The following is a 17,929-nucleotide window of genomic DNA, read 5'->3' on the forward strand; positions in this document are numbered from 1 at the left end:
TTTTTGTGAGAAATTATTGTAGTAAAAATAAATGAACTTAGCTAATGATAGATGTGGATTTAATTATAGTATTTTAACGGAAGTCCCTACTTGCCATTTGAGTTGAATGGGAGTGGTTGGAAGCTTGAAGTATATACGTGGTTTGAAGGGTAAGAAAATAAAAGTGTGTGGGGTATTTTGTTAAGGTTGTTGTGTCTGGTTGTTTATTAGGGTGTAATTGTTGTGGACTTGTGTGTTGTATGGTCTTTCATCGTTTTAAAGAACTGCTCTGTGATTAAGGCTTTGTGCATGGTTCTTGTGGTGTTGTCATTATCAAGACTTCACGAGCCTTTACATATTGTTTCCAAGCTAGAGGGGAACTGAAATATAGGTTGAATCTTGAAAATCAGTCAAAAACACAGGTTGGACTACTACTAGTGCTTGTTAGTAGTAGTTGTTGTATTTAATTTATGAACCAAAGTGGAAATGAGAAATTTACGGATTGTACTATCATTAATTAGTAGCATTAATCAAGTGGAAAAACAGTGGATGCTAAAGAATATTAGTTTTTTTTTTTTGATAAGCAGCTAAAGAATATTAGTTAATAGTCGTATTACTGTATGCTAAAGACACATTATTAATGAACTTTATACAAATAGTAACTAGGGTCTTTTTGATCTTTTAGCAAAGCAAGCATTTGGTTTATAAAAGTGTGTTACGTGTGTTGATTTGTCTGTACTCATAATTTTGAATGACTTGGAGATAAATATTAGTTAATAGTGACATTGCATGAGCTTGAAAGCAACCACACCGAGGATAAGCTGTAAAGTTATCGTTTTGTCTTTCTTTGGAACCTGTTTCAATTTCCACTGCAGGGTTGCCTTTTGTTTTTCCATTCCTTTTCCATTGATTTGCAGAATTTCAAAGCCTTTTCTTTAGTCAATAATTAGACTCACGAAGCATAATCAATTCCCAAGAAAGCATGTGATTAGTTTATGCAAACTCTTTCCCTCTTTCTTTTCAATGGGTAAAGACAAAGCCACAAACAAGAAAGAAAGGCCAAGAAGGAAACAAATCATGCTTACTTAATTAATTTTAATCCTTGGATTCACCGTCTTTAAAGCAGCTTCTCCTTGACCTCACTTGTTTCAAGTTTGAGAGATGATATTTCAATTTACAGGATGGACTCGGTCGATTAAGACAAGTCAAATCCATTAGTTATATGAAATTCTGAGTACTTATGAAAAATCTTAAGTCCAATGCCGATTAGAGTAAATTAAGAGTGACAAATGAATTCATTATTTATTTTATTTTTTCATAAATAATTTCATATATTACAATAAAATTAGATAATTAATCAGATACAATTCATTTATTTAATTAATTCATTTATTTAATTTTATGGATGTTAGTGATTTATCTATTATTTTTAAAAATTCATTGAATTACAATGAGATATTTATTATGTTGAGATTTTAAAAGATTATTTTGACATAAAAAAGTCTTGTAAATCTTAAAAAAATTATATAGGAATATAATGATTTATAAAAAAAATAAAATAAAAAGAGAAATAAAATATTTCAAAAATAAGAAGAAAAAAGTTTTAAAACATTACTTTTATGGTTAGATTGGATACATGAAAAAGTTGTTAATGGATGAATTGGATAAAATTTTTGTTTTAAATTTGGATGGATTGGATTTTTATATAAATTTTTTATAGACCTAAATGGATTAATAAATTTTTTCATCCGATCCATTATGATCCATCTAAAACATTATCCGATCCATCCATTTGCCACCTCCAAAATAAACTATTTCATTTGAATATATATGAGCATACTATTGCATTAATTACTTAGTGACTTGGTCAAGATAAATGTTCATTTGTTTGACGTTAAGAATTATAGGCATTTATGATAATCAAGGTTACCTAAAGAGAGGCAAGGTGAGTTGATCTCACTAAAGAAGCGAGGCAATGCAGGTTAGCCCATTAAAGAAAATGGATTGAAAATACAACTCACTTTATTTAGTGATGAAATTGGTAGGTTAACCCACTTTAATAAGTTAATAGGTTAAAAATGGTGAGTTGAAAGTTGACTTACTTTCAATCGATCCAATTTTTAAAAAAAAATCTCAATTGAAATATTTCAATATACATTATCACTTTCAAAATAATATGTATTTCTATTAAAAAAAAGACATTGTACATAAAAATGTACTAGTATAAGACATATGATTAAAACAACATACTTTTATTTCATGTCAAATGAGAATAATTACCAAGAAAAAGAAGTTAAACTACAAAAAAAATGATCAAATATAAATCCACTACAAATTTATCTTTTAAAAACAAAAAAAAAATGGATAAAAAGTTGACCCATTGAGTTGACGAATTGAATCCAATAGTTGATTGATAGAACAAATTGATGGGTTTATTTATCCAACTTAATCCATTAAAATTAAACAATTGACTCATCAAGTTTAACCCACATTATTATCTCTAACCTTGATGTAATTTCTTCCCATACAAAATAAATAAGGGAACAACTTGAAATAGTTTTCTTTCAAAATGTACAACTCTACTTTGTTTTCCCACTGTATATACCTGCACGTGCCAATTTCAGTAAATTTTTGAACTTCACGGCACCAAAACAAAAGTTAATTATCTAACTACCTTTACTAGTTAAGTTTTTTGAGATAATATGAATGGGAAGTGTCAAGATTCTTGAGAAGCATGTTTAGTTGTGAAGATGAAATATGAGGTGTAAAACAGACGGTTGAATGAAATAGTATTTGCTTCTTGCTTAAGAAGTCTCATGATCATACTTGCTTTATTAGATGGAGAAAAGGTAGGAGTGATTAGGAATCTTGAGTTGAAAAAGGACGAACAGAGAAAAACACAATGGAAGCTGGTTACATATTACATAAAGTGTTTTTGCTGCAAACTTTTTGAGCAGATTGGAAATGGAGTAGGGATTGGGAGAGAGACATTCTGGCACCCACAAAAATTGATAGTTGGCACATGGATACCACAGTACATGATGGTCGAGATATACTTGTGAATCCAATCAACTCAATTTAGTTACTCTTTTTTTCTTCTTCTAAAAATAATTGATATTTTAGAATTTCAAATTCTAATTAATATTTTTTTCTCAATTATATCCTTATTTAATAGGGCATTTTCCCCATCATTTTTTTATACTTATTTTTGTTTTTTGAAAATATAGACAATAAAGTTGAGATAATATAAAATTAAATAAGAGTTTTTCAGTCTAAATTTACATTTATTATATATTTTTTTTTGGCTCTATTGTAGTATTATTTCTTTCTACTGCACTAAAATGAATGATTCTAGTGATCTAACTATCACTCTCAATCTTGTCAAAGTGTGGTTGAGTTCATCAATTTTTTTTCTAGTTCTATTACAGTATTATTTCTTTCTACTGTGCTGAAATGAATAATTTCAGTGTAAATTGACATTTTCGTTGAATTAGGTCCTAAATTAAGCTAAATCTAGTTCAACTCAACTCCCAATCCTAAATGGAGGTCTCACGAAAGCTAATAAAGAAAAGTATTTGCCCCTTTATAATGTACTTGTGAGAGTCAAAGGCAGAAATATCGAACATATAATTAGTTATTTATTTCATAGAAAGAAAAAAAAGGGCTTAATTTGATGATCACATAATTAGTTTTAAAAGCCACGTAAGTTTTATATTTTTACTTTAGAAAAATCTCGATACTTGTCTTATATGTGAGTGGATAATACAAGAGTACATTAAATGAGAATATAAGTTTGAGAAATTATTTATATATTAAAGGTTATATTGTATTTTTAATTTTTTTATTTTATTTTTAAGATTTAATTTAGTATCACTATTTTTAAAGAGTTTAATTTGTTTTATTTTTAATATTTATTATTATCCTTTCATCCAAATTAATATTTACGATATTAATGAAGTCCGGATTACATTATCTTAGAAATAGATAATTATCTAAAATGATTAATTTTATTTCATTATTTTTAAAAAGTTCAATTTAATTTTTTATTTTTTTAAAAAAAATATTCAATATTATCATTTTATCTAATTTTATTAAAGTCGATAGTATCGATTTGGATGAAAGACAACTTTGAATATTTTTTTTAAAATTAAAAGACTAAATTAAAATTTTTAAAAATAATAAAACTTAATTAAATCTTAAAGCTAAATAAAAAATTAAAAATATAATTTAACATATTAAGTAATTAATATCCGCTGTGCACTCTTGATACGTCATTTGGAGGAAGGGAGAATTCGTAAGTTTTTTCTCCCCCTTTTTCCAATAGAGCATTGTTACATGTTTCCGAAAAAAGCAACCGAATCAGTGTCTAAAATTATAAATAAATAAAAAATTCATACTTTAATATAAATTTATTATAAAATAATTATTTAGTTTAATATTTTATAGCGAAACATCTATAATTTTTCTTTCCAATAACAGATCACAAAAATAAATATTTTTTTTTCTTCTTTCAATTTCTTGTTTCCCCCTAGCCATGTCATATTTATGTTGATGTGATTTTGGGCCACTAACACGCAGCAGTTGTGTGTCTGAGAACATACCTAACCCATTATTGCATGGACAATCATATACGATTTTGTACTGATGATCTGATTTGATATGAATAATACTAATCACATACACTTGTTTACAGCTGATTTGACCTTCTTTTGGGGTGATCTACACCAAGCATTATTCATTTCACACTCCCCATTCCAACTCGAGTCATTTGTATGATTGTGCATAATTATGAATGTCACAAACACATGCATGCATTTTATTTTATTTTTTTTACCATGATAATAACAAAGTTAAAACATAAAATCTTGTGTATACTCTATGATGCTTATCAGTAGGCCAACCTTAATGAATTGAAAATTCAGCAACATTGCTACAATGCGAAATGCACTTGTAAAGCAAAATACCACTGATCACAAAGGATTAGACTAAAGCTATTGCTCTGCATCTCATAAAAGCAATGATAATAAAACACAAGTTTTTGGTGAAGATGACAGAGATGTAAAAGCAGCAAATGGAAATGGTAAACTTGTTTGATGTTACATTGAATGGAAATTTGTTTTGAGTCACCTCAAGTCCTCAGCTTCTTCCCATCAAAACTAAACCAACAGAAAATTGGCAAACGAAAAGGGTAAAAGAGACGACACGAGAATATAGCTTCCATAAACCTTTAACAAAATTCAGCATCAAGACTATTAACTACATTGAAGATCACTTGCCATCTACATTACCCCCAAAAGTGAAAGGAAAGGATATATAATTATATATTTTACTTTTACAAGTGGATAAATTTTGCTGACCTCCGTTTTAACATCACTATATTTACACCTAGTATTTATTGTGCATCATTGGAACTTTGTTCTTCCTTCCTGCTGCTCAATTCAGAGTTATCCGTGGGACTCTCAATAGATGAATTTGACTGATCAGTGCTTTTACTTTCAGTTGAACCTTCCATAATGGATTTGATGCCAAGCTGGAGAGAATAAAGGAATAAACCAAGGGAATTCAGGCCAAAAACAAATGTTGCAAGGTAGGTCAAGCCATTCACTATTGTCCTGTGAAAAATTGTCATATGGTTGTCAGGTAAGTGCTTTAAAAAACAGAATAGCAAGGCCCCAGATAGAAAGAGATTGAAGCTACCTTATGGTGATGGTTATCTGGCGGACCTGAAAAGCATACAATTTCAAACAATCAAGAACTTAAAAATCTGTTCTGTAGTATTTTTCTCTACTAATTCAATAAAAAGTTCTTGTATCAATTCTATCATTGAGATAAAAAGCAATTCTATGATTGACATGTCACAAGGTAAATGGTTATGCTTATTGTATACACAGAAAAATTGCAATTGCTCATTTGTCAGAATAATGCGAAATTGAGCTGTTGTATTAAATACAATCCATAACCACAATTATAGGCTATATCAGCTCAAATTGATCTTTTGCTCTAAAATGCACAAGTTCATACCAGCACATAGATGAGTGCCAAGAGATATAGGGTTATAGCCAACTTACGAATTATGGCGATTGGCAAGTATAACAACAGGAATACTAGTAAAAGTTGATAATTTTGCTTCCAACAAATTATGTAATTGTAAATTTTATTTTTAACAGCTTTCCTGTTGGGTACTCTAATTAAGAACATTAAAGATTTACTTTTCTACAGTCCAGGAATGCATTATAATGAAAGAATAAAATCTTAGCTTTAGCTATTTTTTTCATTTAATATCTACTCCCAGTGTTTACTTGTGTATATATGAAAATCAAAAGACAACTGAATTAAAAAATTGTATTTCAGTATCAGGTAAGTGTTGGATGGAAAACACAACTAAAAAGTCCCAAGACTCATCAGATTCATACATATTTAACATAATCTCTAGTTTCAACCAGGGAATGGATTGCCTTACTAATCTCCAATGATTAAACTTCAGTTCAATTGAATATTCTGATCATCACAGTTAAGTATTGAATATAGGCTCATCAATGATACAGAATAACCATGAACTAATACAAATAAACATTAAATAGCCATGTAAGTATAAACAATTATGTAAACTTCAATCAAACTATGTCAATACATCGAGCAGCTATGACTCGGTAGGCTCATCAATGATACAGAATAACTATGAAATAATATGAATCAACATTAAATATTCATGTAACTATAAACAATGTTGCAAACTTCGATCAAATTGTGTCGGTATCACTACACCAAGCAGCAATGACTTGACACATAATTTTTCAACCAAGATACTAGAGGGCAAATAAAACACTAGTAGTTTTACTTTTAAGATAATCATTTCAATCAAGTATATGCCAGAGAAATATGAAGTGTTCTGAATCGATGATGAAGCACCGATACTTCAATTTGCTTCACGTATCCGTATCCGATACGTATCCGACACGATACTCTTGGATACTTCACCGATACGTGTCAATGAAGTATCCTAACTTTTAAAAATATTATGAAAATTTTATTCAATTCCGATACTCTCAGATACTTCACCGATACTTATTGGTGATACCTATCGATAAAGTATTCAAACTTTTCAAAAATTAAGAAATATCCATTACAACTAAATAAGATATATAAATATATTTAATATAGAAACATAGAAATATTGGTCCTTGATGAACTGTAAATGAAAATTGTCTCCTATATGGATAATTTTAAGAAAGGAATGAAATTGGTAATATTATTTCTATTTGTAAATAATAAAAAGTAATTTATGATGAAATGATTTATAATTTATTTATTTTTAGTAATGTACAATAAGTATGTTTTTAATTTGGATTTGCAAAATAGCTATTATTATATATTTAATGTTTATGAATTTTGATCAAAATTACAAGTACACGATTATTATATTGTATGAACATTGATATATATGATGACAAGTATCTTACAAGTATCGTATCCTATATATTTTAAAATAACCGTATCGCCGTATCGGATACGTGTCATATCCGATACGCGTATCGTATCGGTACATCATACCAGATATTTGAAGACTTCTTCCCTGAAGGACATGTTACCAATCAAAGTACAAGCATATTTCTTGGACAGTTGGATTCATGTTACTGAAGCTACTCTTTGTTTCTTCACAGAAATATTTACTTTAACATCTTTAAGCAATGAGTGTTTTGGAGTCTCGATTACAAAATTGTGGCTAAAGAAGAATGATCAGCCATCAAAGGAACAATTGTTTAGAATAATTAATTGAGTCTAGTAACCAAGAAAAATATCAAGAGATGAAACATTCCATTATATTTTTACCACCAGCATAGTTAAGAAGAGCAAGTAACAAGATTCCAATTCCTAGTGTCTGACCTGAAGTTATCAAATCGAGATTCATATCGTGAATTGCAAAGCTAATTTTTGAATCATGAATCAAAATTTGTATCAAGTTGCAAGATTCAAAGACAAGGAAAAGTAACTTCGAATGCACAATATATATGATATACGGTATTCAAACTCCTACCTTTTTTCTTTGGTTAAATTAATTAATAAAAGAAACAGCCTTATCTAATCCCAATTAACATGCTCTGCAATAAAAAGAATAAATACAGATAGAAAATAAAAAGAATAAATACCGATAGAAGGACAGAGATGAGACATACAGAGTAGTTATCTGAAATTGTTTGTCGGTTTAGAGATGCCTCGATGGTAGTGGCAAACTTATAGAGAATAAGTGCAATAATTCCCGCAGATACTCCCCCAAGCAATGCCTGACCGGGTGAAGGTGGACCCTTAGCCTCTACTGAAGCTGACCCCAAAGCTTTCAAGCTATCCAATGCTTCTTCCTTAATCGTCTTCTTCTCTCCTGAAGACCTGAATTGCTAAAACCACAAAATCCCATTTAAATGAACACACAGAGTGAATCATAACAGCACAAATCTGTAGCATCACTCTAAAACTTAATGAACAGCATAACAACACAAACAATCCAATACAATATATATCCAATTTCACTTTTTAAAAATAAAAAACCATTCTTTGAAATCATTTTTCATCTAAACATTTATAAACAAAAGGGTAACTACGCTCATTATCCTATAGACAAACTGAAAAATCCAATAGTAGCAAAACATGAATAGTGACAATTACACAAAAATCAAATAAGGATTTTTTTAAAAAAGCATCTTGGCTCTAGCATTTAATTGAAATGCATTCCAAACAATTTTTAACTGCCATCCAATCATAGATTGTTACTATATATGATAAACTGTAAGTACCTTAAAGAGGCTTAATTGCATTTCTAGTATTCCAAATATCGTAATTATACGATTTTGGTCTCATTGTGCCAATTGGGTCTCTCAAGTTTTCTCTTATTCACAATCAAGTTCATCCATCTTGATTTCATTTCATCCAATATTTAAGTGATTAATTTGTTCAAAATGGAAAGACATTTTTTTGTTGTTCATTGCTGTCACAAAAACAAATAATTTAACTAGAGGCATTGTCAATATGAATAAGTAAAAATACAGTCAAAGCACCTCTTTAGGTCATTTAGTTCAAATGTTGTGTGTTTTTAGCTAGCATAATTTACTCCCTGTAATGTCACATCAGCTAATTTCATAAAACATTGGATAAAATCAGTATAAACTAGAAATAGACCTAATCGTAAATAAGAGAAAACTTAATGAACCTAATCGTAAATAAGAGAAAACTTAATGAACCTAATTGATGAATTTAGAACCCAAAGAACTAAAATTACAAGACTGTGGTATTGAGGGAACTAAAAATGAAACTAAACCCACTCTAAAAAGTCTTAGATACGATGATTTCTGGTTAATTGAGCTTGAGGATCTGAAAACCACTTCATAAAAATTAAACTCTTTTTTTGCATGACACATGACCCTTAGTCAAATAGAAACTCAAGTGACACTAAATTATAAGTAACAAAGTAGCCTTAAAATAAAAATACAATTTTTCTTGGAGAGAAAGTTGAGATGAAAAAGAGAGAAGAGTGGGTTTACGGATTGTTTGACGCGTTGAGCCCTGCGGCGGAGGGAGCGGAAGAGGAAGACGGAGATGGCGCCGGTGAGGAGAACGCTGGAAGCGACTTGAATGGGAGAAGGGTCGTCGGTGGTGGCGAAAATGGAAGAAGAGAAGGGGAGTTCGACGGGGCCTTCTACGTCTGCTTCATTGGCGAGCTGTGCGAGAAATGGAGGAATTGCTGAGACCGAAACAGAGTGGAGAATGGTGGGTTTGTGGTGAAGTGGTGGAAGAAGGGAGAGAGGGGGTTTATGGAGTGTCTGTGTGAGTGAGGGTGATAGTGGCAACAGAAACTGAGACTGCAACATCTGGTGTGTATGATTTGGGAGATGATAATGCTGCTTGTGTTGTGTTATACTGTTATCAGTTATCACTATGCTGTGCTAAGATATCTTCTACAGTTTTGGCTTTTGGTGTCAAACTCATGAATTGCTGTGTATGAGTATCCATTAGCCTAATCATAATGTCTACTTTATTTTGGCTTCATGCTTTAGGATTTTTTCTCTCTTTCAAATCTTGTTAATCAAATTGTTAATTATTGTCTCACAAAATTTATAATTTGGATTCTCTCCTCCAATTTTTTCTCTCCAGTCTCTCTCCTGCAACATTAATAGCCATTAGATATATCTAATAGTCCAAATTTAATCTTATAATTAACGTAGCTCCTTAAATGATTAAATTTGAGCCACTAAATATATCTAATGGCTATTAATGTTGCAGGAGAGAGACTGGAGAGAGAAAATTGCAGAAGATGATCCAAATTCCAAAATTTATACATTAGTATTATTATTGGTAAAAATATTATATTGAATTTAGTAGTTAATATATAATTAAAATAATATATTATTTAAAATTATAAGATTAATAGATCAATTTCAAATTTAAGAGATAAAAATAAATTTATCATAATTTTAAAATAATAAAAATATATTTAAGCATAGTTGATTGAAAATTAAGAGACCCTATATGATATGAAAAAATTAAAATATATGAAATTAAGATAAATAAATAAAAAAAGTTAGGTATGTGTTTCACTAATATATACTATTTGATATAGAATAAATAATATAAGTAAAATAATGTTGAGATTATTATAATTTTTTTATTAATTATCGACAATAATAATGATGGTGAAACTAGTAAAATCAAAGGTAATGATAAAAATAACTGAATTAATATGTATAATAGTTTGTTGGTGTTAACATTTTCTTTAATAGTTTCTTTCTAATACTTTCTTAATTTATTATTAATATCAAATTTTCTTATGTGATTTACTTATAGTGTATTAATGAAATTCCCCCAATCTTTAACTTCTCTCGTATTCTCAATAATGTATTGGTCATAAAGAAAATTATAAGAATGAAAAAGTAGGTAAGACTTGCGTGAGCCAACTCGCTTAACATGCCAAAATATGTGAGCTAAGATAAGAGGTTCAATCTACCTGTTAGAGTTTTTGAAGTGGATAATTCGTCCGGACCCATCGTTGTTGGGTAATAAATGGATCAATCTAACTCAACTTACCTTTTGATAAACTAAAAAAAAAAATTAACTCGATCCAATCCACAACAAATTGATGGATTAAATGAATTAATTTACTTAAATTAAAAAAATAATAAACAAAACAAAAAATATTAAAATTTATAAGAATATACATTATACTCTTATATTTTGTAATTATAATTATGTTAACAATATAAAAAAAATATCAAAAAAATAAAAATAATCATCAACCATAACTAACTTAATCAACTTATAATATCAATAATAATATCAAAATTATTATATAAAATATTGATAAATAATATCAAATTGACATTAATTATTATAATTCATAATTAGTATATAAAAAATAAAATAACTGAAATAATAAATTAACATTTGGTAACTTAAAAATAAAAGGTATGTTAGGTAGATCACTTCAACTCACCACAAGTTGACCCGTTTGTAAGTAAGTTGGAAAATTTTTTCTTACAACTGAAATAAGTTAAATTTTTCCGACCCAATGTAACTCAAACTCATAGAAAACCATGTTGGTTCACAGTTTACATCTCACTTTAACGACTCTACCACCAACTATCTGTAGTCCACTTTGCCCAACCTATCGGCCTGACAGGCTCTCAACACGAAGGTTTGACCCATTTTTTTATTTTTTATTTTTTTATATGAATATGTAATGTATTTGACACTTAAGTGTTAATTAATGTATAACTAATCTTTATAATAATAAAAAAAAAAAGATATTTGTTACATGCATAAGGGGGAATATCATAAATGTAATAGATTATGATTTTAAGTTTTAGAATATAGTTAAAATTTTTCTAAATAACGAGATAAGAAAAAAAAAACTATTTTAAACTAAGTGCAATAGATTAATAATTATTAATATATTTTAGATTATTAATTAACTTTGTTGATTAAAATTTAAAGTGAACATTATAAGAAAGAAATTGAATTGTTGTATTCTTTAAATATCATTTATTTGTGAAAATTTATTACTCAGGAATTGCTACTTTTGAGTGCTAGTGTTAATTATATCTTTCGAAAATAGCTTTAGAAGTTGATGCTTCTGAGTGCTAGAGCATAAATTATTTTTCTAAAAATAGTTCCTAAGTTTATTTATTTGTGTAACAAATTATGTAGCAACATGACAGTAAATATAGTAGCATTAAATAAGCATGTTCCCTTGGAAAAAATTTGTTCTTTATGAAAATTTATTGCTCAGAAGTTGTTATTTCTAAGTATTCAAAAACTTAATTTTTTTTCATGACTCTTTCTTCTGAGCAATTTAAAGCAACAATAGATTATGCAACAAATATCTATAAAATGTTAAAGTAACTACAACAAGTAGAGAGATAAAGTTAGAGAAATTGCAATATGAGTTTTTATATTGGTTCATCCCAAACTGGGTTACATCCAATCCTCACGCACATTATGAGATTTTTCACTAAACAACAATAATTATTATGATTACACCACCAACCACCTACTAGATTTCCTTCCCACAACACAACCACCTGCTAAATTTCTTTACTTAGCAACTAGTTGAGATTTCAACCCTCACAACCACCTATTATGAGCTCTCTCAACCAGTTGGCACTTTTTCTCTCCTTCCTACACCTCTACACACTAGATATGGGTAAGGAAGGTTTTTAGGAGTAATGGGTTATTATATCCTAGCAACTGCTAAGGTTACAACAATCTCTCCTAAATTAAGCGCTACCACTATAGAAGTTTCACACTTCATTTTTCTATTACAGAACTAATACATATGTTGAAGTGGACATCTTTGAATATATCAAAGTATAGAGCAAAGTTTACAATTTTGATAACTGGTTTTTCTCTTTAGTTTTGCTCACTTGCATATGAGCCTAATGTCTTCCTTTTACAACCTTTTAAAACATGTTCGTTAGAGCTAGGTTAAATTTTAAGCAATGCTGACATCAGCTTGTACGTTCACTTTAGCGTTGTCAACATATCCTTTAGAAGTAATCTGCTTCTAAAGTTTCCTTATGAGCAACCCTTTGAGCAGGATATTCAGTACTATTCTTTTAAGAATTTGAGCTTGAACTGAAGCTTTCTTCTAAGTATGTTTATGAGTTTGCTTTTGTGTAATCTCCTAAGAAAATTCTTTAGTACTAGTCTTCTGATAAGTTGAGTTTGAATTGAAGCTTTCTTATGTAAAGGTTCCATTAGAGAGACTTTTGTACAAGGCCTTTGAGGCACATTCCCTGAGAGAAAATGTCCAACTGAAACTCCCTTGAATCATCAACACAAGATGCTTATCTTCTAGCTTAGGATAGACATTATCTCTTGGGCTAATAATAATCCTTGACTAATAGCATTGATCATTATGAATTGGTTTCATGTTGTTTAGACCTCTGCAACATAAGTTATTCCTAACACATAATACCAACATCATGTTGTTGTGGACAGATTAGCATTTCCATCTTGCAGAGATAATATGTCTGTAATATAGGTCTTATTTGACCACAATTTCTTCATCAAAGTTGTAGAAAATTCTTCTATCTTTCCACATCCACCAAGTTTGGCTAAAATGCATGTTTACAACTCTAGATATACTCAATATATTGCATTATGTTCAAGTTGTAACTTAAGACGATGTTTTCATCTTGATTTCCATATTTTTCCATGATTTAGGCTTTTTCAATGCATGAATTCTTCATAAAGGTTGTAGATAAATGTTCTATCTTTCCATATCCACATAGTTTGTCTCAAGCATATCTACAACTTAAGTCATATGCAAAATACAGTAGTTGTGTTTTGCAATTAAGACCAACAATATCTACAACTTCTCTTACAATTTTGCACATGATCTACTCCAAACAAGCTCTTGGATTCTTCAAGAAGAATGTAGACACTTCTTCAGGCTTTTCATAGCTACCAAGATCTCTTTAATTGAATTCCCATGACTTAGGATATTATACAAATAAACTTTAGTCTTTCCTTCTGAGCCATTTTGAGTTCTTGCTTTTGAAGCCTCATTATGATATTTATGTCATATTGATTCTAAGTCATCTTTTAAGAATTATTTTGAATCAATCTTGAGTTTATTTTAATTGATGTTCTAAATAAACTAACTAAACTCATCAGTAGCATAAATATTCAAAAGGCTTATGACATTTATTCATAAGTTTTGTCATAATTAAAATGTTAAGAGTTTGGACTCAACAATATATATTAGTGTTAAAATTAAAAATTTTAATTTATTTTTGCAAGTTAGCCCACCCTCATGTGGGATGGACCTTGTTTTTAATCCCACCCACTAGGTAGGCTAATTCACCTTATCCCATTTTTGACAAGCCAAAATGAGCTGGATTGACTTGTTTTCTACTCCTAAACAAAAAATTCATATTTACAAAGTTAGAGTTGCAGAAGGTTAAACTATATAATATATTTGTAGAGAAAAGAAATACAATAGAATGGAGATGAGTAATGTATATTAAAAACCAACACTTTTTTCGAAATAGTGAAGTAGTTAAGCAAGTCTAAAAGAATGCAAATAAAGTAAATCAAAGAACACGAAGTATTTTTATATTGATTCTTTTCAACTATCAAAACTACATTCAGTTCTTGATCAACTTGATCAAGTGCCAATATCTTTTACAAATATACAAGTATTCTTTCACAAGCTATTTCTGGTTCAACATAAATGTTCTTTGATTTACTTCTTCAAGCAAACTATCCAAGTATCCTTTAAGCAACAAAGTCATTCCAGGCTTAAATACCAAGTATTTTTTAAATAACAAAGACTCTCTAAGCTTCAAGTTAAAACTCATAGTTTAAGTTGGGTAAAGATAACTAAAAGTTTCATTTTACTCACAAAACGTAATACAACTCTTAGGTACAAAAAGAATTTTTAGAGATTTTACAAAGAATGAATAAGTGTGATTGTTGATTCTCTTCATTCTTTGAAGCTCAAGCTTCTTTATAGAGGTGATCTTGAAAAGGACAGTTGCAAACCCTTTGATAACACTCATTACTCTACTTTGTCTTACTTCATCTTACTTCCTTATAGATCTAGGTGTCCGTTGGTGCAACAAATGATTGTAGTAAATGTGTTTCACCAAATAATCACTTCTAATCTGATCGAGAATGTTACTTATCACCTTTATGGTACTGAAAGGGAAGACATTGTTGCGTGTGTCAGTTAGCTTTTTTTTTTTACAAACTTCGAGACATCTACTTTTCCTTGATCACATGCAAAGCAATTTTTTATTTCTTTAAGCATTATGAGTACCAAAAAAGTTTTTATTCCTTGCAATATACTAAAGAATATCATATAAGCAAATAATAGAAATATCTAACATATTAAATGTACTATTTTAAATATTCATCTTTTACAAACAAAGTATTAGATATGAGAACTTATCATGCATTTCAAGGTTCGAGCTCATTTGTGGCTAAGACTAAGTTATTGTCTTACGTAAATAATCTTAATTTATTTTTTGAAAGCATCTTAGTTTGTTAACATTAAAACAATTTTTGAAGGTTCCCAAATGGTAATATGATAATATTTATGTTATACATGTTGTCCATCTTCATGATCCTTCACAAACCTCGATTTATCTTTGATTCTCAAACTTGTATGATTAGAAAAACTAATATTCTTGAATGTGTGATGACACTATTGAATGAACTTATTTGTAACACACAAGTTTCATAGTCAATCCTCACATTTTATAGACCAAGAATAATATAATAGATAAAAACTCTTTAAATATAAGTATTTCAAAATTTAATTGTTATAGAAAAAAATATAAACATGGAATTTCAATATATAAAAAATACATCTTTTTACATAATACAAACAAAATAAGTGTAATTTTTTTTTTTACGTTTCATTTCTTTTTACGGAAAGAATTTTTATATGTAACTACACATTAAGTAAACAGTGAAGTTCCTTTAATGTTTTCTTTTTTTTGGGGGGGGGGGGGGGGGGGAGGGGGGAACTAAATGTTTAATATGTTAAAAAATTGAAATTTATGGTTAATTATTAAAGATTAATTAGTAAAGAGAAGATGAAAAGTTAACATAAAAAGGAATCATAATTTTTTTGGTTTAAAAATTAGAACATTATTTATTTTGGGGCCCCACCAATAATGGGCCTGGACAGGTGCCCTTGTTTTGAAGCCCAAGGTTGGGTTTAACAAGTTCCCCGAGATTTAACAAACCCTTCCCAATATAATTGATATAACAAAATCGACTACCTTTTGAATTTAGAATAACCCTTGAAGGCTTGAACTCATAAAGTGGTCGAAAAATAATGTAGAGATAGAACTCTAAAAATATTATAGTGTGTTATATTTATCTTAATGAAATGAGTTTCTCAAATCACCCAAAATCAAGTCCTAAAATATCAAATCAAAAGATAAAATAAGATTTAATTTAAAAGATCAAATAAAAAAAACTAAATTAAATAAAATATTCTTATAATAAAAAGCTAAATTAATTCAAAAATAATTTTCTAAAAATTAATTAAATAAATACATTAATCATTTTAAAATATCATTCGAAATACACAATACCTCACATGAGCATAGTAATAAATAATGTATTTTATACCGTGATTAATAGAGCATATAATTTAAACCATGCGATCTGACTTATTACACTCAGCTTAAAGTTTTCCCTAAGGTAAATAAAGTGATATTAAAACATTAAATGTCACGAATGTTTATTTCTATGTCTATTAATAACTATTAATAATTGAGATACTTTATTTTGGTATATACAATTTTTTACTCTTTTATTTCGTAATTAATATTTACAACTATCTCACTATTTGTAAAATTAGTGACACTCATTTTATCAATTTCTTTTTATTATTTTTTGCTTTTTAAAAAAACAATGAGGCACAAGATATCTTATTTTGTCTAGTACAAGAAAAATTAGATCATTAATTCACAAGAAAAAACGAGGTCATTAACTATGAAGTTCCAAATCATGGGGCAAACTAATAAAAACAAGGAAATCGGCAGTCATAAATAGAGTCAGAAGTGCTTGATTATTGCATAAAAAAATGAGCTTGATTTTGTTTTAATTTTTAGTTTTTCTTAAATGTGTTTTTATTCTTAATAAACTGGGTTAGTTTTAATTTTAACTTTTATAATTTTTTTTTATTTTCATCTTTCTAAAATTTTTAGATATTATTTTTTATTTTTATAAAATAAGCAAAAACTGATTTTCGTCCCTGTAAATAATTTTATTTTATTTTCATCCTCTAAAATCTAAAATTACTATATTTAGTTCCTAATGACCATTTTAAAGTATATAATTAATATTTATTTTACAGATTTATAAAAAATTATAAGTGTCATATGCCGAGAAAGTATCGCATAAGTTGTAGATAGGTACTACCTAGGATGGTCACTTGACTTTCTAATAAACACATAAGTAATTAAAAAATATCACATATTAATAGGGGCTAAAAACATAGTTTCAAATTTAAGAAGATAAAAATAAAAAAAAATAAATTTAAAGGAACTAAAATCAAAATTTGTTCATTTTGTAAGAATAAGTGGTAACGACTTATGTCTCTTAATAAAGTTGTCCAGAATTTAAATTTAGACCTTAGGTATAAAATAAACTATGTTGGAGAGGAATATTTACTTTGTATGCGCTTATGGTTCTTAACACAGATTAGTTATTACTTTCGACAATAAATACTTCCTATAAATTTCATAGTTATCTATTTTGTAGAGATTAAAAATATATTTAAGTCTTTGAAAATTTTAATTTAATTTTATAAAAATTTTAATTTTTTTTTATTAAATATGCACCATTAGTGTAATTTTTTTATATTATTAACTAATAAAATATTATTATTGGTGTAATTTTAAAGTAATTATTATAAAATTCAATAAACTTATTATATATG

The 17,929-nt window shown here is 28.4% G+C and overlaps 1 protein-coding gene across 2 annotated transcripts; it reads right to left on the reverse strand.

The window, feature by feature from the left end:
* Nucleotides 1-5,051: 5,051 nt before the first annotated feature.
* Nucleotides 5,052-9,969, reverse strand: LOC109789155 (uncharacterized). Of its 2 annotated transcripts, none has more exons than XM_083065134.1 (4): nt 9,513-9,969; nt 8,127-8,372; nt 5,677-5,702; nt 5,052-5,591 (listed from the first exon to the last, which is right to left on the reverse strand). In XM_083065134.1, the coding sequence occupies exons 1-4, from the start codon at nt 9,837-9,839 to the stop codon at nt 5,372-5,374; spliced, it is 819 nt and encodes a 272-aa protein (XP_082921260.1). In that variant the 5' UTR covers nt 9,840-9,969; the 3' UTR covers nt 5,052-5,371. The 2 variants fall into 2 exon arrangements, with proteins under 2 accessions (XP_082921260.1, XP_020203637.1); XM_020348048.3 differs by having other exon boundaries at nt 8,154-8,372; nt 9,513-9,967.
* Nucleotides 9,970-17,929: the final 7,960 nt, after the last annotated feature.

The sequence above is a fragment of the Cajanus cajan genome, chromosome 10 (genome assembly GCF_000230855.2).
Source record: "Cajanus cajan strain Asha chromosome 10, NIPB_CcT2T_4, whole genome shotgun sequence".
Taxonomy (NCBI): domain Eukaryota; kingdom Viridiplantae; phylum Streptophyta; class Magnoliopsida; order Fabales; family Fabaceae; genus Cajanus; species Cajanus cajan.

Bases quoted from the DNA above. Each gene is read 5' to 3' on its own strand.
- LOC109789155 (XM_083065134.1), bottom strand. From the start codon at position 9,839: ATGTTGCAGTCTCAGTTTCTGTTGCCACTATCACCCTCACTCACACAG. The intron at 5,703-8,126 runs GTATTTATTCTT...TATGCTTTTCAG, and splicing joins TCATCTCTGTCCTTCTATCG to GTCCGCCAGATAACCATCAC. The intron at 5,592-5,676 runs GTAGCTTCAATC...AATTTTTCACAG, and splicing joins CAGATAACCATCACCATAAG to GACAATAGTGAATGGCTTGA.